The 23104-nt window shown below is 50.9% G+C and overlaps 1 protein-coding gene across 1 annotated transcript in view; it reads left to right on the top strand.

Moving 5' to 3' along the window:
* The window catches only part of LOC144148255 (cytochrome P450 2G1-like), a 50891-nt gene that overhangs the window by 12416 nt on the left and 15371 nt on the right, over positions 1 to 23104 (top strand). Inside the window, exons 3-6 of the mRNA XM_077679818.1 lie at positions 5553 to 5677; positions 10262 to 10580; positions 15182 to 15287; positions 19926 to 20230. Coding sequence (XP_077535944.1) covers positions 5553 to 5677; positions 10262 to 10580; positions 15182 to 15287; positions 19926 to 20230 — 855 coding nt within the window. The remainder of the gene's footprint in view (positions 1 to 5552; positions 5678 to 10261; positions 10581 to 15181; positions 15288 to 19925; positions 20231 to 23104) is intronic.

Raw genomic sequence — 23104 nt, 5'->3', positions numbered from 1 at the left:
TGCATGGATATACGACGGATGAGGTGGGCTAGTTGTGGTAGAGTGGAGTGTAGTTGGAGTAGGAATGCTGTTCCAGATCCATCTGCGTGGACGCTTCCTCCCAGGATTCGTAGTGTCTTCACTTGCAGGATGGATTCCTGGGGAATCATGACCTGAGGGTCCGGTGCGGAGTTTTGGGGTCTTCCACGGGTGCGCGCACGAAGGACGAGAAGGGCTTATTTTGAGTGGTGACCGGTGAGACCGCGTAGGGCGAGGTAGTTGAGGACGGAGTCCCCCCATGTTGTAAAGTGAACTGTTCGGCGCCGGATCCTTTGGTGATCCAGAAGGTAAGATCATCCGCGTAGAAGGTGGTGAAGGTTAGTGATACCGGAAAGCTGCCTAGGCAGATCTAAGAGGGAACGACTGGACAAAAATTACACAATCTTCCCGTAAGGGAACCCTGAGTAGTATGGGAAGCAGCCATGGGGTCGACTGAAGTTCCCATTAGTTTTCAGTTCGTCGTTTCCGTTGACGTTCAGCTTCGCGTGCCTTCATTGTATCAGTAGTTTCTTGACGTAGTTTGAATGAGTGAAGGACATAAGGCGCGTTCGTAGCGCATGCTCCCGTCTCGGTTTGTAGCGCAGTGGGAAGAGCGCCAAGTACCTCGCGTGCGGCCAGAGAGTCGTGGGATTGAAACCGGGTGCCGCCTATTTGTTTTTATAGTGATTGAACTGCACTGACGTCAGCCCAAACACTGACGGGGCTGAAGAGACACGCATGCGCAGTAGAGTGGGAACGGCGGACAACGACAACGAGGGAGGGAGGGACACAGTCCCGATCATGAGATGCTTCGCATCTAATAAGGGAGAAATAACTGTAAATTGTGGGGCTCCCTTTGGGGGGGGGGCAGGGGGGGAGAACGTTGGGGAGGTCAGGGATTCAAGACGCATTCTGGCAGTTCGGTCGCTAAAAATGCCCGCACATAGTCGAAGGTGCGTTGACCACAGCTTGTGGTGTTCAGTCCATTGAGGATGGCTTCATGGGTGACGTTGTTAAAGCCACCACGTACATCAAAAGCTAGGATTGTGCTGGGATGAATTGTATGAGGCTGTCTATGACCTTTGTTAGAAGAACTTGTTCTAGCTGAAGAAGAACGTCTTACGTGAAAAGGTGGTTATGGAAGCCAAACAAGGTGTGCGGAAAAAGGTCATGATTTTCCAGATGGGCAGTGAGCCTTGCGTGAACCATATGTTCCAGCAGCTTTCCGAGACATGACGTGAGGGATATGAGACGTAGGTTATTGGGTGCAATCGGCTTTTTGGGTTTCGGAATTAGAGTAATGTCGGCGGGGCGCCATTGAGGAGGAAGGGTGCCCGCTTTCCACTGGTGGTTAAAGAGAGCCTGTGGAGATTCTTGGGCCTCATCGTCGAGATTTCGAAGGAGCTTGTTGGTGATGCGATCACGGCCAGGAGTCGCATTTCAAGTAAGCTTGCTGAGGGCCTGGTGTAGTTCTTCGGTGGTGAAGGGGGTGTCAAGAGCGGCGTTAGTGAGACCTGAATACAGGACAGTAGTGGGCATGGGGTGGGTTGTCGGGTGCCCAAACAGGTGGTCACGGAGAGAATGGAGGCGTTCTCGGGGGGCGGGGGGGTGTAGATCGCTTGGGGGTGCGTGTAGGCTTGTCTCCGATGGGCTTGTGAAGGACAAGCCAGGTCCTCTTCGTGCTGAGGGTGCCCTTTAATTGGTCACAGAAGGAGTGCCAATTTTGTACGGCGAGCGTGTGAGCATACTGCACAGCCTTCAGGGTAAAGTTTGCGATGCGTTTTTTGAGGGTTCGGTTGCGTTTTTGTTCCTGCCACCATTTGACCAGGCCCCTGCGGGCTTCCCATATATGCAGCAGATAGGTGTCAGCCTCCGGGTGTTTATCGGTGAGTTGCACCGTTTTTGTGTTTCTCGACTAGACCTTCCACGGCTGCTGTCCAATCTTCAATGCTGTCTGTGATGGAGGGAAGTGTGGTTGGGTCCTTGCAGAATTCAGGCCAATTTGTGAGCGTAGACTTCCCCAATGAGCGCGTGGTGCATCCGAGGTTAGTCGTTATCTTGATGATATACTGATCACTGCCTAGGGTTTCTTGGGCTCGTTACCATTCCAGGCGGGTGACGTTGTTGGCAAACGTGAGGGGAGGGTATGTATCACGGGAGACACCCGTGCCCAGTCTGGTGTGGGTGGTGAGGTCGGCGTATAGAGGGAGAGCGTGGTGCTGGGTAGCGTGGAGAAGGGCGGTGCCGTTCATAGATGCTTGTGCGCAGCCCCAACAGTGATGTGGAGCGTTGAAATCACCGAGTAGGTTGTAGGGACTACGGGATGCTTGTTTCTTGGAGTCGTGTATCAAGGCTTCACTCGCATAAAGTGAGGTAGGCGGAGGACTGTAAACATTGAGGATATATACACTTGGGCGAGCATGTCGATCCGAAAGAACCTCTATAAAATGTGTGTGATGGGGGAGACGAGGTGGTGTTCTTGCGCGGTAAGGTGCTGTGCCACTAACGTTGCAGTGCGGTGCGGGTGTCTTTCGTGTAAGTGGTATACACTCGAAGAGATGGGTTGAGGGTGTAAGCCTCTTGTAAGGCGATGACCTGAGGAGGACGTGGGTAAACGTATAGGGCTAGACGATTTTCTTGTTCTCGAATGGCCGGCAGTTCCATTGGTAGATTATGAAATTCTGGGGATCAGTTGCCATCGTTATAGGCGGGGGTGGCGAGGACTCTTACGGTTGAAATTTGGCTTTCTTCGTTTGCGGTTGGGGAACAGGGGCAATTTCTGCCATTTCTTCAAGTAGCGCGATTTGAGTGTTCATCGATTCAATGAGCGGTTGCAGGGGCTCTAGGGTGGCTACTACTTTGGCTTGGAAGGCTTCGAGGGCTTGGGTGATGCTCTGGTCAATAATGGGAATGAGGTGTTCTGAGACATTTTCTTACATGACGTCTATTGGAGGTTCCGGGGGAGCGCATGAGGCGAGGCCGCGGACTCTCTCTTCCAGGGTGTCAAGGCGTTTGCTGAGCTTCGTGCATTGTTGTATTTTTTGTTGCGTTTGCTGGAGTTGGGAGGGCAGGGTTATTTCGGGATCGGCGGAGATAGGGAAGGTGTTAGTGTTGAGAAGGGGTGGGGAGGTGGGACCATTGTTAGTGGTGTACAGGGGTGGGAAGGTGTGAGCAGTGGGAGGTTGCGCAACAATAGCTGACCAGATCACCTTGTTTTGGTGCGTATCTCGATGGGCAGACTTCATGGTTGAGATCACCCGTTTCGGAGCGGGCGTGGGCAGGACTCCTTTTGGGCACTCCTTGCTGGCGGTAAGGTGGGGTTGCTGGCACAATTTGTTCGTAGGTTTACAGTCATGCTGGGGGGTGGGGCTGGCGACGTGACAGCGGGGACACTTGGGTGAATCCGGGTGGGGGCAGGTGTCTTCGCGATGACCGACGTCACTGCATAGTTGACAATCCTGTGCGACGCGGCGATATGGCCGCCACCGATGGAGAACGCAGGCCACTCGGACGTAGCAGGGGACCCGGGTGCCATTGAACGTCAGGAGGGCAGATGTGGTGCGTCCCATGAGCCGAGCGTGGAAAAAAAATGGCTGTTGGTTTCTAGAAGTTCTTGCAGGGTTTCCTGGGTTGTGACATCTTCCAGAACGTGGATCCCACCCCGCCGGGTGCTGGGTGGCAGCTTCGTATACGGGGAAACCTTGTAGTCTGCACTTACGAGGTGAATCATTATTTCGCTAAGCACGATTTCGAGCTGAGCATTGCCTCTGCTTGCCACCAGCTGGTTCCGGTCCGGTTGAGCTTGTACAATATCTTCGTTGAGGAACTGCTGCCTCGAAATGGCGCTTGATTCAGCGAGACTTGCCGCAAGTATTCCGGGAGCCCAGGACGCTATACTCAGACCAGAGCGCGGGCGGTAAATGATTATGTAGTGTCTGCTTGGTAGGCGAGGCGGTGGGGTGACGCGTGTGGTTGCACCAGTTTTTGGGTCTTCCTGAAAATGGCGGGGCGACTGCTCAGAGTCCGGCGATAGATGGCGGGGTGGCTGCTTCGCGTCAGGTAGTTTAGAGCGCGCAGCGAGCACCGCCTTCCAAGGATTTTCTGGGGAATTGTGCGGCCACTTTGCTCATCAAACTCCATAGTGGGGGGGGGGGGGGGATGTCTGGTGAGATGTTGATGGGTCAGTCTAGTCCGACGTTGTGGCGGTGGGTGACATGATAGACGCAACGGTGTCGCTAGGCCTGGAGACGAGACTTTGACGATACTTCTGTCCTGTTTGAACCTGGGAGGTCAGTCGGGAGTCCGCGTGTTCCAGAAAACGTACCGGAACTGCTGGTTATTTAGGTATGATGGTCAGAGAAAAAGGTCCGCTACTGTAGCGAAATAAAGTGGAGCCGAAGCGGCTCGTGTGCGGCGCCGTTGGCCCCCTGGTGCCGAACCCTCACCCACGGAAACCTGGTCATTTATCGGAGCATCTACAGGAAGGCGGTGTTGCGCCATGTGCTGAGATTGCACATGGACGACCGTCGAGGTGGTGGCGCCATCTGTCAGCCTAGTGGGGTACCTTCACATTGGCGTGACGGGCATCATCGCCGGACACTGCGAGCCCCTAAACAGCTCCGCGCTTAAAAACGTTTTCTTTGAGCCGAAAATAAAGAAAAGAACAGAAAAGTGAGTGAAATCTTCTCATTAGAGAAAGCCGGGTGCTACCGGTCCTGCTCCGGCTCGATTTACCAAAACTTCGTGGTCCTCAAGCCGCAAGCTGTTCAACCCGATCTCCCACAGCTCTGGGGAAGGAGAAAGTACATGCGGTGCGGGGTGGGGGCATTCCCACACAAGGTGGTACATCGGTCGCGGTACGTCGCCAGCGGGGCAGTTGTGTGGGTAAGTTGAAGTGGAGAACAGGGATATTGTAAAGGTACAGGTTTGCAGTCGTCATCACATGAATGCATCTGGGAGGCTGAGTGACTGGCGAGGAGGGCAGTAGCCGAGTTAATACCTGCGGTAACGGTAAAGGATGTCAAAGCGCGCGAAATTAATAAAACACAGCTCGTGTCCAGCGACGCAACATCTACACAAGGAGAGCGCTTTCACCCGCCGTTCAGTTGACCTTCAGATTTTCTGGAGACGGTGTCACGGCAACAGTGACTTTGCAGGTACCTGCACCGAGTCCGATGTCGATGTTGTAGACTCAGCATCGCCATCGGCAGAAGTCTTGTCGGCGATAAAGAACCTAGCCGATAGAAACGCTTTCGCGTTCTCTTCTCATCAGACGATTCTTAGCTACCCTTTGCGCAATTTTTTCTGCTGGTTCCCTCCTTGGAAATTTCTTCACCCCTATTGTGTAGATTGTTTCCTGCGTTCGTGTGAGTGTGCACAGTTATCATTGTAAGCTCTGTGTATAGAATAACAAGCTGCACAGCCCGAAAAAGTAACTCTCGCCAGTTCGTTAAATACTCTTCCTACATCAGTATTTAGCTCGCATATGCCACATAATGCGGCAACTTCTATGTTTCCTCTCCATTTTCGAACAGGCTGAAGCTTAATTTCAAACGTATCGTGGTCCTCAACGACATCAGAAGCGTAAAGGACTTTTACAAGAAGGACGAGGTGCTAAAACGCCCAGAGTGCTTTGATCCAGGACGCAACACCCTCCCAGGTATGCGCTGAAACGTTCAATCGCGCATTGTCACAAGTTTCAGACAAAAACTACACTTTATTAAAGTAAACCTGGCGATATATGTTACGAATAATTGGAGTGGTAGTCTGCCCGTGATCTCAAAAATGTCCCAGTTCTCTACAAGTGCCGCATATTCTGTAATGGGCTACCGCAAGTAGCCATTAGTACTCCTTATACTACCGTAAACGACTTCAGTGGAATACATCATGAAGAACCTTTTCATGATCTGCTAAATGCTTCTATTACCACGTTACATAAGGGGTATGGCTTTGCAGGGTATGGGCTACGGGCAGGGCAGAGGTGTTCTACCTAGCTCATAGAGGGCTCACTAACGTAAGGAACCCAGTGAAGAAAAATGTATGTATGTATGCATGTATGTATGTACCTATCTATGTACGTACGCACGTGCGTACATATGTATGTACGTATGTATGTATGTATGTATGTATGTATGTATGTATGTATGTATGTATTATGTACGTACGTACGTATGTATTTATGTACGTACGTACGTACGTATGTATGTATGTACGTATGTGTGTATGCATGTATGTGTATGTATGTATATGTATGTATGTATTGATCATTACGATGAGAGGAAGGTCCCCCAGCAGACGCAAATCGTCTCGCCTAAGGGCGGACACCAGAACGCATGACCTGCGGTAGAACATGAGTTGTTATCGTTGTTGTTTCGGCTTCTTTCTTGGCACAGACCCACTTTGGGGACTGTCCAAGAATCGGGAGCTTTAAGGTGCAAGTGGGGCCACTTCACAAAATTCACAAAGCCCTTAACTGGAAATTTAACTATTGTAGAAATGTCCGTGCCGCGGGACACCTCAACGTGATGGCGCGTGAGTGGAATGCACACCAGCCGCGCAGAACCCAGATTCCGGGGAAGCTATGGCGTGTGATGGCCTGCTTGCTGACGAACTTCGCGCCGTACGGCGAAGAAACGGTTAGTAGTAGCAGCACTTTTAATACGGAACAGAAGATCCCGTGGTCATCGTGATTTCGCACCGGGGTGAGGATCAATACAGGCAAAAGAATATGAGTTGAAACGGAGAAAGTGCTCCGTGGGCACTGCGATTTGGTTTCTCTTAAAGCAAAGCCTTAGTGGCCTCACTGATGCCGTTGTGCGCTATGACGCCCTGCAGGGAAGCCAACTTGGACTGACTATGATGATGAATGATCGTGGGTGAAGTGAAAGAAAAAAATTATACCATCTCCCCGAAGGGAACTATGAGGTGATGCAAAGCGTGCCGAAGCGGCTTAGCTTTCTCGCAGTGTGGGATCCGCTGCTGGACGCTGGCGTTTCGAAGCGGTTTCACTTTCTCGAAGTTTGGCATCCGCTGCTTGACGTCGACGTTTCGAAGCGGCGTCGCGTTGCCGAACGCCATCTGGATCCGCTGCTCGGCGTCGACGTTTGCGTTCTGCATCTCGAGCTCTTCTCTGCGCAGCCTTGTCTTCGGAGGCGCTCGCGGTTCTGGGAGTGAGCTGTCTGCCGCTGGTTGAAGGTGTGCCAGCCAGTTCGCTGACAGAATTGTTGGCGTCCATTCAGTTCATCGGACAAGCAGCAACTGAGGGAGCGGCGCGCGGAGAGGAGGAGAGGAGGAGCAGCGCGCGCTCTATCGCACAGCTGGTGGGAAAAGGGGGAGAGGAGGAGCAGCGCGCGCGCTATCGCACAGCTGGTGGGAAAAGGGGGAGAGGAGGAGCAGCGCGCGCGCTATCGCACAGCTGGCGTGGAGAGAGGGACAGGAGGAGAGCGGCGTTATCGCACAGCTGGTGGGGAGTGGGGGAGAGGTGCGGACGGACGCCGACGGACATAGCCCCGATCAAGAGATGCTTTGCATCTAAAAATGAAGGGAGCTCGCACTAACGCGTAAGACTTGGCGGTAGCGAAGCTGGACGCGACAGTAGCGTGTTTCCTCTTTTTCGCCTCACGGCGTCGTGGAAGCGTCACCGCTGTACGAGCGACCACAGCTGGATGTTCGTCCTACTCCATCGCACACGGCTCTGCGCGCACGTCGCCTTCCTTCGTCGCGCGCACTTATCGCTGCTGGCGGCACGGGTCCCGCGCCCTTCTCCGTTCCCCCCTCGCCTATCTCTCCCAGCCATCGGGCACTGTTCCAAACCAGGTGCTTGCGGAAGGGTTGGGGTTTGACCTCTAGCTCTCAGGGTCAAAACTAGTCCCCCTATAAGGCTGCCTGAGGTAGCGTACTGTAGCTTTTGCTACAAAAGACGCACCCCTTGTGGCCGGAACGGATCCTGGGCCCCTCGCGTTATGAATCAGGCGTCTATCCGATTGCTCCATTTTGGCGTTGTCGAAGCGAACGCCGAGCAGCAGGCACCCCAAAGCAAACCGTAAACCCAAACGTTAGGCCTACGCAGTGCACACCTCAGAATTACTGTGACTATTCTATAAAAGAGGTGCGTACCTCCAGGGTACCACATACTCGCAGTGTGGGATTGGCCAACCAAGGAACCAATCACGAGGAAGCTTCGCGTTCAGCCATCCTTGTAGTTAGACGGAGGGGTGCATAATTTTTGATCCATGCTTCAATCTTGGATAATTTTTCAGCCTTCCGCAATTCACAATTCCCGGCCTGGGGCCGCTTTTAAACCATTATTCGGCAATTTTATAACGTGTGTACGGATCGAGTTGGTGGAGTCAAGTAACGAAAGCGGAGAAAGAGACGCAAACACGGTGTGGCAAAGGAAAAGAAAGAAGCCGTTCGAAGTAATTCGCGCCAATCGACAAAGAAACTAAAACGAAGAGAGCGACGCAGATACGACATAGCAGTACAGAAATTGTTAATAAGGATCGCTAGGCTTCAACCTTCAATCCGCACAAGGTTGTAGACGTAAGTGTCCCGGCGAACTTTTCTTGCTTTCGGCTCACCAAAAACATGCGAAGCGAGTAACGGGGACGACTTTCGTGGAAACCTGGGACTACTCTACAAGTCCGGACTGCTTCCTGCACACGAATGGTTACGGGGCAACAAACAGGCCCGCACAGCTGCTTGCGAAATCAACATTGCGCTCGAAGAAGTTAGACACCATAAACTGATAAAAAGATACAACAAGCTTTTACAAACTTAGCAGGTGCGAATTTTCAGCTGCTGACCGCACGATCAACGCTGCACAGGCCAAGGCATGGAATCAACTCCAAAAAAATACCTACCCGAATCCGGTGCCCTATAGTCCTTTCCATTCAGACATCTCCCCAGATAAATGAAACACTGCGGCCATCGCGCGGGCCTCGCACACATTATGTGTAAATGCCAGAATACCCCCGCATTGCCCCAAAAAGGACGACGAAGGGTGCAGATGTGTTTCACCTCGGCTCCCGAGGAAATGCTTTATTCCGCCGGAATTTTCACGCTGTGTTGAATTCACGAGTACCACGAGTTGCAGAATACCATCCGCTGCAATTTGATACCGGATTTGGCACGGAAGACATCGAATTTGGTGATTTACCGGACTTTTTCCGCATCGCCTGCGACGCCTAGGCTTAGCGTGGTCGGCCGGATTCGGCCGCGGGCGGCTCCCGGCCCTTGCGGCCAGCCTTCAGCGGTGCAGCATGGACTCAACGACAGATATGGAAGTGAGTGCGACAACATCTGTGAATGGGTTGCAACTTGGGAACCACGGAGGACGAATGTGTGTGGAGGTGCCTGGTGAGGACTTTGTGCCTAACGATACGGCGGGATGGACGGCCCACAGCAGACGCACCAAGCGCCTCAGTACCGAGCTGAAAGCCGATGAGTCCGTTTCGTCGTCTGAACATCAATCCAGACCGAGGGAGCGGGTCAATTACGCGAAGAGGGTGACAGCGAGAATAACGAAGGCAGCACGTATGCCGCCAATGCCGCGTGAAGAGACCAAAATCATCATCCGACCACGTGGCGGCTTAAATGTCGCTCGTACTGGAGCTACGACAATGATGGCGGCGGTCGTTGCGGCAGCCCAAATTAGCAAGGAAGAAGCAAGGATGGACACGATCTGCCCAAACCCCGCTCAAAACATCATCGTAATAAGCACGCCAAGTGAACAGCGAGCCGAGCGTTACAACAGAATGCGTAACCTCACAGTGGGGGAAACAACATACCCAATATGGACATACAGAGCAGCAGCAGAAGGAACAGCAAAAGGCGTGATCAGAGGAGTTGATGCCGCCCATACGGGCGAGGAGATCAACGACAACATTGTAAATGAGACCAACCCCACCGCGCTGCAGGCGCACCGCATTGGAGGTACGTCTGCGGTGATTGTACTGTTCGACGGGACGAGGGTACCGAACTATGTCAAATACGGCCCTATGTTGATGCGGTGCGTCCTGTATCGCAAACACCACGACGTATGCAGACAGTGCGGGAAGGTCGGGCACCGGGGTGACGTCTGCCCCTTCCCCGACACAAGAATCTGTATCGGGTGCGGACAGCCAAACCCTGACGAAGACCACGCAACACTCTGCAAGCCGAAGTGTCAGCTATGCGGCGGCCAGCACGTTACAGGCGGCCAAGAGTGCACCAATCGTTTCAAGACCCCGTACGTGGTGCGAAGGCGACAATGGGAACGACGACAACAACAAGAACAAGAACAGAAAGAATTTGGCGAGGATTTCCCACCGTTGCGGCGAGAGCGCAGCGTCAGCCGAGGGCCGCAATCCAGAAGACGGAGCGGCGCAAGTGGCCGCAAGGGGCGCTCCCCGTCGAGGCCAGCAGCGCAGGCCGGGAACCGGCGCTGGGAGACAGCTGGACGGGCGGCGTCGGCTGCGCGGAGCGGAGCCGGGCTCGTCGACGGAGCGGAGAACGGGATACAACGAGGACGTTCGAGATCGAGGGGCGGCCCTGGAGACCAGTGCGGCAACACCCATACAAAGGTGGGCTGGGCCAATGAGTCTCCCAAAGCTCTAACCCCTGAATCCCCTTCCCCCACCCCCTCACATGTTGCACAAAGTGAAAGCGCACTGGTAACAGAGTTAAAGAGCATCATTGAAAGACAAAATGCGCAAATCCATGAGTTAATGAGCAGATTAGAGAAAATTACAGGTAACACGCAGCAGAAAAAGACACAAGGATGCGAAGAAACACCAGTAGCTGCCACGTGTGAGGGACCACGTAAAATGCCGAGAAAGATGTCGCCGTCTTCGGCACTCCCCAAGACAACACAGAATACAGAAACGCAAGAGATGGAAGCAGAAGAAGCCCCACAGAATATAAACCATCAACAAACCATTAATAAGAAGGCAGATGAGCAGGCGCAAATAACACCAGGTGAGGCGGCCATTCTGGCAGCATTAGGCAGGTTGGAAGACCGTATCACCACGCTGGAGGTGAAGCACGATCGCCTTGCGGCCAGAGTAAGCGCTATGGAAGTTCGCAACCGGTACGGGTCTCTCAAGAAGGAGAGGGCTGAAAGACTGAAAGAGACCATCGCAAAGAGGCGAGGTCGCATAGACGTCAGTCAAAAAGATGGCATTGAATCCCGACAGTAAGCGGCAACGGAAACGGAAAGACAACAAGGAAGTCTCTATTGTCTATCAATGGAACTGCAGGAGTTTTAGAGCCAAAGACATGGAACTCATCTTGCACATCGGAGGACAAGACAAGTGTCGACAACCAGTCATCATAACATTACAGGAAACAAAAGTAAAGCCACGTTTGCCAGGATATATAACATATACGGACCCAACAGAGAAGAGCACAGCAATCCTCGTACGAAACACCGTGGCGGCAACGCAACACATCACGGCACAACACGGATGTGATCACACACTCGTGGAGATACACGCAAGAGACATAGGAAGCACAAGAAACATATTTATACTGAACATCTACTGCAGACCGGGTGCTAAGCATCCATACGACTTTGATGCAATAGGGGGGGACGCGAAGCAACTAGCGAAAGACAGACCGCTCCTAGTCCTAGGTGATTTCAATGCACCACACCCGATGTGGGGTTACAAGCTCGCGTCCAAGAGGGGCAAAGCTCTTATACAGGCGATGGAGAAGCATAACCTCACACTTCTCAACGAACCCGGAGTGCCAACTCGAACCGGCAACAGTGTCACCAATGACACTACGCCAGACCTAACATGGATGTCGGGAACGCTCGAGATGGAATGGAAGTGTGACGACGTCGACCTAGGCTCCGACCACAAGATCATTAACATCGATATACACGGACCCAAATACAAAGCAGAGCTAGGAAAAGCAAGAGTCACAGATTGGGACAAGATGAGGAAACATACCCAGGAGCGTTGCGCCACACAAGAAGTGGAGGCAGAAGCCGAACATCCCATAGAGCCATATGCGGAATGGGCCAAAAGACAACGGGAAGCACTTCGCAAATTTACACAGGAGATCATAACAACAACAGACACACCGTTCGTTGACGCCAAGCTTTCCAACATGTGGGCAGCCAGACACTCGCTGACGCGCAGGTGGAAGCGTCAACGACGGAATAGAAAGCTGGCACGACGCATTGCGCTACTAAACAAACAGATAGCAGAATATGCCGCCAAGCTATGCAGAGAAAAATGGCACAAGATGTGTGAGGGCCTTCAAGGACAATTATCTACCGGTAAAACGTGGAAGCTACTCAGACATCTAATTGACCCAACGCAAAGTAAAACAACAACGAATCGAAACTTTACCAAGGTACTAAACACGTATAAAGGCAGCGAACGTAAACTCCTGAAAGCACTTAAAAAGAAGTACTTGCAAACCGAGAAAGGAATTCACCCCCCCCCCCCCCCGAGGAATACGAGGGACCCGAAAACGAAGAGTTAGATCACCCATTCACTATCGCAGAGTTATGGGCGGCTATCGACGACAGCAACAAGAAAAGCGCCCCCGGCACGGACAACATTACATATAAGCTCCTAGCTAACATGTGTGGTAAAACAGCAAACGAACTCTTACAGTATATCAATACTGCCTGGAAGACCTCGACGTTGCCGGACGAATGGAAAGAAGCTGAAGTTAGATTTATACCGAAACCTGGGAAACCCCCGTCAGTGGACAACCTTAGGCCGATATCGCTGACATCCTGCGTCGGCAAGGTAATGGAACGCATGGTCTTGCGACGACTCCAACAACATCTCGAGGCCACGAGACAAATGCCGGCCACCATGTACGGGTTTCGAAAACATCTCGGAACACAGGACATCATGATCCAGCTGCACGAGCTGGTGGTCAAACAAGCTACGAGAACCGGACCAAGGGCCATCCTAGCTTTAGATCTCAAGGGAGCGTTTGATAACGTAACCCACGCCAGCGTGTTACGGAACCTTAACACAACGAGATGCGGAGGCAGGACCTTCCACTATGTCAGAAACTTTCTAACGGGCAGAACGGCAACATTGGCGATAGGAGGAACCAAGTCGGACCCCATAAGACTGGGCGAGCGCGGTACACCCCAGGGATCGGTGATGTCACCTCTACTGTTCAATCTCGCTCTCCTGCCCTTGCCACGACTATTGGAACAGATTGAAGGAATCGACCATGCATTTTACGCTGACGATATCACGGTATGGACGAACAGAGCAGGGTCTGAGGGGTGGATAGAAGAAACATTGCAGCAAGTAGCGAAGACGGTGCATGAGTACGCTAAGTCGTGCGGCCTGAGCTGCGCCCCCCAAAAATTCGAGCTCTTAGTAGTTCAGCCGGGTGCTAACAAGAAGACCAGGAGTCAAATCACTGTTCAAATAGACGGAATCGAGATAAAGCCCACCCAACAATGCCGTATACTGGGGCTCATACTGAGAACCGACGGTAAAGCGGACGCAGCCCTTGCCAAGATCAGAACCACCACGGAACAGGTACTGGGTATGCTGAGACGGGTAGCCAACAGGAATCGCGGCATCAAAGAAGACGGCGCAATCCGCCTTGTTCAGGCTTTCGTCATCTCACGAATCACCTATTCAGCACCGTACCTGCAACTAACGAAGACACAGAGGGAAGGACTAGACATACTCATAAGAAAGGCAACGAAGCAAGCCCTGGGACTCCCCATCTACACGTCCACCAAACGGCTGCATGAAATGGGAGTCCACAACACCGTGGACGAGCTTGTGGAAGCCCACCTGTCCAATCAGAGGATGCGACTCAGCTGCACCGAACACGGCAGAAGGGTCCTCCAAAAGATCGGATGGAAGATCGAGCTGATGCCAACACCGGGCCTCATACCAGAACACTGGCGAGCAAAAATCACGTCGAAGCCCCTTCCACGTAATATGACGCCGGGAGAGGACGAGGGAAGAAGAAAGGCGCGAACAGCAGCTCTGGAGAGGAGATTCGGCGACAACCCTCACGTCTTGTACACGGACGCATCCCTACTACAGGGAAGCGACAGAGCAGCAGTGGCCGTAACGTCTCGAAACAGACTAATTACCACGGCATCTACGAGGACACGAGACCCAACCACAGCGGAAGAAGTGGCCATGGCACTAGCGCTGCTTCAACCCGGCGTCGAAGTCGTTGTCACTGACAGCAAGAAGGCCTACAGCAGCTACCGGAAGGGCACGATCTCCTCCTTGGCAGCACACATTATGAATGAGAGAGAGCCACCAGAAAGGGTAGTCGAGATCGTATGGACACCCGCTCACTCCTCATTAATCGGCAACACAATTGCCGACTACTACGCCCGAGAGATGGCACGCCGGGCACAAGAGGAGGCGAGTGGAGGAGAAGACGACCCGACTCCCGTCACTAGCTTCAAAGCGATAACAGAGATGTACAGGGAGGACAGGCGCACACTGCCGGCACCCCATTGTACACTTACACGGAAAGAACAGACAATATTAAGAAGAATTCAAGCGGAGTCGCTGGCCCACCCAAAATTACTACACACCATGTTCTCACAACAATATGAAGATACATGCCCCTTCTGTCGCCAAGAAAAAGGCACCTTGCGACACGTCATCGCAGAGTGTACGTCACTCAAAGCCCCCATCCCACAAATCCCATTCCCAACCACCACCCCCCTACCCCCTTCCCCCAAAGAGCGATGGGAGATCCTACGGTCCAGCCCCACCGCAACGACCCACGCGGCCCTAGTGGCCCGGGGCCTGGAGGTGTTGGCCGTTTATGGGCCCTGTGAATAAGGGACCACCCCGTCGGAGGCCGCCTCAACGGTGACCTCAAGGGCTCGAATAAAGTTCTATCTATCTATCTTGCCCAAAAACATCAAACGCATAGAGGAGTGGAAGAGCTCCGATGACCTAATGCACCCGCGCATTGTCCAGATGGCCAAAGAAGCCACCAGGAACCCAGATATCCTGGCTAACACGGCAGGACGAGCACAAGCGCTCTACCCGTGAGCAAATAAAGCTATCTCTCTCTCCCTCTCTCTTTGTTTCTTTCTCTAGTAGAAACTTTGGGTCCCAGACCACATCGCTGTTACAAACCGTATTTTGTTATCACATATGAAAACAAGGAGTGTAAACGGGTTTGCGTCTTTCTGTCGCGCGTTTTCAAGATTGGCAACCTTCAACGGGGAAGTGTGGGCTGCTAATAAAAGGTTCTGCATGACCATGCTGCACGATTTAGGATTTGCTAAGACGTCAATGGAGGAACACATGATGGTAAGAAATCTTCGCAGAACAAACGCAACATACAGCAAGTAACTATCATTCGACATTTACCACCATTGGCCATGCTCGCCTAACGCTTGCTGCGAAAACTAAGTTCGGATTTTAATAAAACCTTATGGGTAAGAGTGTTTTTAAGCAAAGATTTCTAGCTCAACCAGACAACGGTTCTTTCGTGGCGTGGGGGACAACAAACTCCCAACGCGGCAGAGGCGGAGGAGGGGGGACGGAGGGTTTAACTCAAGGAGCGCTCTAGAGATGACGCGGCGAATTTACCCAGCATTCCCCGTGCGGAAGTGCCTGCTCGCCGGCAGCGACGTCGGCGGTGCGGCTTTGTCGTCTGATTTAGCGACGATTGTTTTGGGCCTGTTTTGGTGCAGCTTGATTAACTTGTTCGACAGCACCTCCAGGGTAACCCGCACCGACGACGGAATTAAGTGGTCATACGGCAAACATACGTTAAGGATTGGTTTGCAGGGCGGGAAAACTAAATGTACAAACCACATATAGACATCTGGCCTCTAGAAAAACGCTGCATTTTGCGCACTGCTTGCCACGAATGGGACTCCGTTTTCTAAATTGGTGAATACCAATTCGGTTGTGTTTTAAGAGGTATTACAAGAAAATTGGCTCAAATCCACACTGTGATGGGGGTTGGAAAGCAAAGCTTTAAACGACACCCACAACAATTTCCCATGCGACGTCATTTGAATTCACACACGTGGCTCCAGAAAGAGAGAAACTAGAGATTCTACCAGCCGTTTCACCCGGAATTCGCGGGGGCGGCATCCCGAACGCAGCAGCAGCGTTGACCACAGCCGGGCTAGAGCGGCGGACGCCGCCGCTGTAGCCCGGTCATGAGTCGGGAGAAAGAAAACGGAGAGCAGCGTCTTTCGCAGGGTGAGACAGCGGAACCTAGCCATCCTGGTGTGCTAGCTTGGGGCTACACCACAGCGCGACACATGTGCAGACAGCGAAACCATTCGGTATCTCAGCTTAGTGACTGCCATTTATACCGATTTAAAAAGTTTGACAATTGCGAGAAAGCTGAGGAAACTTTTACAATCGCTATTTATCAGAACCAGTTGCTACGTTCGCTTTTTGTAATACCTCTTAAAACCCAACCGAATTGGTATTCACCAATTTAGAAAACGGAGTACCATTCGTGGCAAGCAGTGCGAAAAAGGGATCGTTTCTCTGGCTGCCAGATGTCTGTATGTGGTTTGTACATTTTGTTTTCCCGCCCTGCAAACCAATCATTAACGTATATTTGCCGTACGACCACTTAATTCCTTCTGGTGCGGGTTAGCCTGGAGGTGCTGTCGAACAATTTAATCAAGCCGTGCAAAGGCACCCCGCAATGGGCGCGAAGCTGCGTCAAAACAGGCCCGAAACAACCGTCGCTAAATCAGACAACAAAGCCTCAGCGCCGACGCCACTGCCAGCGAGCAGGCACTTCCGCGCGGGGAACGCTGGGTAAATTCGCTGCGCCATCTCTAGTGTGATCCGTCAGTTAAACCCTCCGCCTCTCCCCTCCTCCCACCGCCGCCTCCGCCGCTTTGGGAGTTTGTTGTCCCGCACGCCACGAAAGAACCATTGGCTGGTAGAGCTAGAAAGCTTAAGTAACAAAAGCTTGATGTGGGCGAGTTGGTACATACTGCTAAAAATTAATCGGCGCTAAAACAGGGACGAGAGGAACACGTAACTCACAACACGGTGCCGAACTTCCAACTAGAATTTATTGAAAAAGATGCTGCTTATACTGCAAACGATGCAAGTGTAGCCCCCTGCTAGATAGGACAATGTTCTTGCGGAAAGCACGAGGAAGGCTTGAGCGCGAAATCATGGAAGCTCTTTTTATTAGACAGGCAGGGGATAACTGCGTGAGTACTCCGTCCTTATCGCTGACTGATAAAGAAGTGGCTTTTTTAAACACGTGATGCATTTAGACGTGACAATTGCTTCTCGTTTTTAGGTTTTTAGTTTTGTGTATATAAGCAGCATCTTTTTCAATAAATTCTAGTTGGAAGCTCGGCACCGTGTTGTGAGTTACGTGTTCCTCTCGTCCCTGTTTTAGCGCCGATTAATTTTTAGTAGAAAGCTTAGCTTTAAAAGTGAAAGTAGCAACTGGTTCTGAAAAATAGCGATTATAAAAGCTCCCTCAGCTTTCTCGCAATTCTCAAACTTACTAAACTAACAAGTTTAAATCGGTATAAATGGGAATCACTAGCCTCATATGCGAATTGTTTCGGTGTCTGCGTTGTGTCGCGCGGTTGTGTAGCCCCAAGCTAGCACCTCAGGATGGCTAGGTTCCGCTGTCTCACCCGTCGAAAGACGCTCCTCTCCGTTTTCTTTCTCTCGACTCACGGCCGGGCTACGGCGGCGGCGTCTTCCGCTCTAGCACGGCCGTGGCCGACGCTGCTGCGTTCCGAACGCTGCCCCCGCAAATTTCAAGTAACCGCTGCAGAATCTCTCGTTTCACTCTTTGGAGAGCCACGTGTGTGAATTCAAGTGACGTGGTATGGGCAATTATTGTGGGTGTCGTTTAAAGCTTTGCTGTCCAACCCCCTTCACAGCGTGGATTGGAGCAATTTTTTTTTATTCCGAGATAGTTTTGAATGTACCGCTTCAGGGACTGGTATATTCGTTTTCTGGTGTCGCCAGTCTATCTACGTAGAACTACTTCGGTTTTGTCTTGAGTGTCCCTTTAAGGAACTTGTGTAGGGAAAATGAGGCGGCCTGCCATGAGCGGCTGGGGGGAATCAGACCTCCAAGGTAGACGAATGGCCGGAGCACTTAGTTTTGTCAGGATGACTGTGTTATTGTGAGTTCTCGGGCTCGTGGGAAAGAATGAAAGACTCGCTAGGATGCCTTGGCTCATGCCGATGTCAACAGGGTCCGCGGGACATGCGGCGGTCTTTTGGCAACACGTAATATAAGCATTGTCAAGACACAATTTACAGGGTGTAAACAGAATGTCACCCTTCGCACTTTAAGCAACCATTTTGCGTCCTCTGTGCTGGAAAAACAGAAGAAGATGCACTCAAGAGCCTCTCCTACAACTTGTCACAAAACGCAGAGGAAAAGGCCATTGAACATTCTCTCCGAACGCCAGAAAGAACAGGTTCACATATAGCGACGAATACGCGACAGCCTTGGAATACAGGAAATCCTTCATTGAAAACATCTCCTCCCGCGCACAGCCAAGGAGAATACGAAATTCCCAGTAAATACCGTATTTGCACAATTATAACATGCACCGTTTTTGCGCTAAATGCATCCTTCAAATTTGTCTGCTATTTAGAATCGGGCTCTCAAGCGAAATCGACGGCAAAGGCGGCTTTCAGTATCGCCATAGCCACTATCTCTTTTCGAAATCCAACCCATTTCGATCTAAAACATTCCGTCATCGTGACGTATTTAAAGAACACTTTACAGCGTACCTTAGCCCTAGCCAGGTGTTACACAGGTTTCTACTACTGCTGCTAATAGCACCGCTTTTCAGTTGCTGTGGCTCCGAAAAGGTGCTACTCTAACGCTCAATTCAAGGACAAGGTATTTTACTTACCAAGAGCGAGGAGAACCGAACGGCAACCCGCACACTATAGGCGTCCAGGACATACGATTGGAGTAGTTAAGGGATTGCCACATTTTCATGCAATCCTTCGAGTAAAGTATTTGCTGGCTCCAAACACGGACGTTTTTAAGAACTTGAAGACTCCCATGTGGAGTTAGTGAAGGAGCGACGAAGGAATCCATGACCCGTAATGTCCGAAATTATAAAGGTGAATGTGCTTCAATGCTTTCAACGTTCCCCTCTGAAGTATATAGGCCAGAAGGAGCTTGATGAGAAAGTTTATGAAGCCTGAGAAATTTTCGCTCAAATATAATGCCTCCTGCCAGGCACGCGGTCACATTTCGGTTAGATCTGTGCGCTAGAATCGGCGTCAAAGTATTTGTCGAATTTTCCTAAGTAAACGTTCCTGCGCGTTACAATACGGGGCACGTTAGAATCGTGCAAATGCAGTATACGTCTCATCACTTGGATGTACAACTTGGATAGATTAGGCACCATTTGCATAATGAAAACATGATTTACACGTCAGCGTTATAGGTCGCTTCACTTGGATATGCATCCTTAGTGGATCAGTTAATATTGCGCAGTATTTGGAAGATCAAACATGGCTTAGACCTCAACTTTATACGTCTCTCCAATTGAACATGCACTTTGAGCAGATCGGTTATCGTGAACAGACACCATTTTTAAGGTTAATACAGTCACAACAAACGTGTGTGCGAGTATGTATGTATATTTCTCAAGCATGACCACCGCCACCCCTCGTGAAAAATAACAGGTTTTCGTACCTTTCATTTAAAGTTTTTGTCACCTCTGTGACGTGGGCTAACCAGCTTTGCTGGTCATCCACCTCCCCGAAGTGGAACGGCTCTTTCCCTCTCTCTCTCTCTCTCTCTCTCTCTCTCTCTCTCTCTCTCTCTCTCTCTCTCATGGGGTCCTTCCAGGAATACGTCAATATTTTAGCTAACCTTAAGCGTTTTGTTTCGAAAGTACTTTTCTCCAAATTCCACGCTAACCGGGGCCTTTGTTCCCCTCTTGTTTGTCTTTTATTGCAGCCTGAATTTCGCCGCACCGCGGCTGAACTCGAAGAGGCTAGAGGTGCGCCTTTAAGCGTGGGAAGCCTTTTAATGAGAACCGCTTTGAACAACATACTCAAGTTCTTCATCGGTTCGGGTTTCCCCGACGAAAGCGACGCGCAAACGCAGCTCTTGCACGTTGTCAACAGAGTTCAGATCGCCATGCTGAATGACGGCATTGTCCAATTTGTGCCTGGCGTCATAAGGGCATTGCTGCAGCTCTTGCCGTTTACTCGCAAAAGTCGACTTGAAGCGGCAACAAAAGAGCTGTATGACTTCCTTGGGTAAGTACAGTGCTCATATGTGCCATTAATTTAGACATTGTTTAGCCTATTTGCAAAACTTATCAATATATAGGTCACATTCATGAGCTACCACTCTTTTCTAGTAAACTCGGAAGTAGACAATTTATCCAGGACTAACATGAAGTCAACAATTCATTTAATTTTATTGCAGAATAATTATTATCTGTTATTAATTTTACGTTTATTTTGTTGATCTGTTGATTACTTTGTACTCACAAACTTTAAGCATTGAGTAGTTCTTTTGTGTAACATTGATCATGGTTCCCTTTGTGTCTGCCACAATTTTTTTAAATGCCTGCTGCGAGGCGCGTGTGTGTTTGTATCGTTTATTTTGCTGAAGAATTCCTTTGGAATGCGAGTTTGGCACATATACGGAGTGATGTGACAGAGACATCTGGACTGCCTGTTAGTGTTTTGCAATGGCCACCTTTTGTATCGTACCTACGCATGGAAGGTAATTGACATTAGTGGCCTCTTGGGTACAGGGGAAGAGTTTTGCCGTTAGTGTAGTAAGCTGGTACGTACGTGTTTATTCTTGTGTTAATCTGTGTTCTGTTACAAAGCCTTTTCCTTGCTCAAACGCGATTTTGGTGAATATGACTTTGCAAACTTTCGCGGTGTCGATTTTTGTAAGGGCGAGTTGTTTTGTTGTTATCTCTAGCTATTTTCCCTGCCATTGATTTGTGGTGGTATGTAGAACGTGCGTTTCAGCTCTGTTGTGCGGGTCTTGTTGCCCGCGGTCTGGTTAAGGTTTATTCGTGTGTTGGGTTTAAACTGTCTGCCGTACGCTTGTTCAAGAGTAGGGGTACGCTTTCTTCCGCAGTGAAAGCTGTCGCGAAGCCCGCAATCCGTTTGCTCTTTTCCCAGTGTTTGAGGAAGGCATGTAGTCTGCGTTTGAGAGTGGGTTGGACGGAAGACAGGCTGATAACTTAGAGCCCCTCGATTAGTTAGTGAAGATCGCCGGCAGCTCATTTATCATTGATCTTCAACTTGTTTCTCGTTGTTGTGTTTCGTTGTTTTTTATGACGGCCAGGTGGTCACATGATGCGCAAATGGCAGCCGCCGAGGCCGTTCTCACTTGTCTTTGTGCTTTGTTAATGAAGAAGACCGAGAGGCGAGCTGCGATTGTCGCTTCAGAATGGGATTTTTCTGCCTTCCTCTTGTGATACCACCGGAATGGCTCTTTTCGAGTTAACTAAGGTAATTAGAGCATTAGAGCGTGCGAGGCGCGGCTGTGTTCTGGTCGGTAGAGTTACGGAAACCGCGAGGCTATTTAGGGATCAGGGGAACGAATGGCGAGACGCAATAAAGTGTCGGTTCAGGTTGTACTCTCCAAAGTTACGAAGTGTACGTTAATTCGTTTGGCGTCGGAGTGCGTCGCCTTGGCGGGGGGGGGGGGGGGGGGGGGGCGAAACAATGGCCGAGTGATCGCGCGTGCCGCTGCCCGTACCGAGTGCCCGGAATACGGGAACGCGCCAACAAACTAATTGGAAGGGAGAAACGTTTATTAGAGAGTTTTAGTTTGGCGTTTTGGCGTCTGCACATGCAGACACTTCTTTTGTCGTGGTTCGCACGTTTCTTGTGGGAGCACTTTGCGCTTACGCTGATTGTTGTTGCAGCCAACAACGGCGTAGTGACGCCCGGGCGGGTAGATTATTTACATTGAAAATAAAGGCAATGGCGGCAACCTGCCCAGAAGTAAGAAAATAAACATCAACTGGTGATAAAAAGTGGGGCGTCGTGCTGGCACGGCGAAACGTAGCCTCACAGGCAACCCCCGTGAGGACAAACGTGCGCAGGGTGGCACGTCGCCTTAGCGGGTTGAGAACGGAATTTATGGACAAACTTGACAGCTCTCGGACGCTTTGAGCGTTCTTCTTAAAGCACTGTTAAACTTCACACTGCTGACATGCCGAATAAATGACGCTTACCGATTTTTGACGCCGCTGGGACTTCTAATATCCACGCACGGCACGGAACAACAGCGTGTGACTGCGGCGTCGTCTGCTCGCAACGCTGTCCCCAAGAAATGCCCGCCAGATGGCGCACCAGTCGTTAAAAAATGGCGGCGCCCAGTGCACAGTGGGAATTCTTGTCTATAGTAAAAACAAAATGCCTGCAAATACAGGAATGTAATTTATTATTTTAAATATTTTGCAGCTGTACAGTAAATCTTACTTACAAGTGGAGTGAAGTTTTATTGAAGATAATTGGTAAGGCGGCAAACACAAACTAACGTACGACACTGAATGCAATTCCTCAGTGTAGCAGTTTCGTCGACACATTTTTACTGATGCTGTAAAAGCAAAATACTTTGACGTTCACGCAAATAGAGGTTACGGATGATCACCAAAACAGGATTGATTGATTGATTGATTGATTGATTTAATGCGCCGACGCAACGCAGGCGATGAGGGCTCCGGATTGGAGGGCTCCGGATTAATTTTGACCACCTGGTGATCTTTAACGTGCGCCGAAATCTCGTACACACAGGCTATTTTGCTTCTCGCCTCCAACAGAAAAGCGGCCGCCGCGGCCGGGAATCGAACCCGCGACCTTGTGCTCAGCAGCGCAACGCCTTAGCCACTGAGCCACCGCGGCGGGTACCAAATCAGGATTGGACACAATGAATGCCGCGGCTAAGCGATAAAACGAGAGCTGCTAAGCATGGCAAGCTATTTCTCTTTTGGCTATAGGGTTATACTACCGGCTTTGTTTCGTCGTTTTCAAAGTAATATTCATAGAACATTGGCCATCATCATCATCATCATCACCATCACCACCACCACCAGCTTATCTACGCCCCCTTCAGGGCAAATGCCTCTCCCATTAATCTCATTAATTAGCACAGGA

Source organism: Haemaphysalis longicornis, unplaced genomic scaffold (assembly GCF_048455015.1).
Source record: "Haemaphysalis longicornis isolate Haplotype H1 unplaced genomic scaffold, Haemaphysalis longicornis Haplotype H1 scaffold_8, whole genome shotgun sequence".
In the NCBI taxonomy this organism is placed as follows: domain Eukaryota; kingdom Metazoa; phylum Arthropoda; class Arachnida; order Ixodida; family Ixodidae; genus Haemaphysalis; species Haemaphysalis longicornis.
This window is presented reverse-complemented; position numbering and strand designations above follow the sequence as displayed.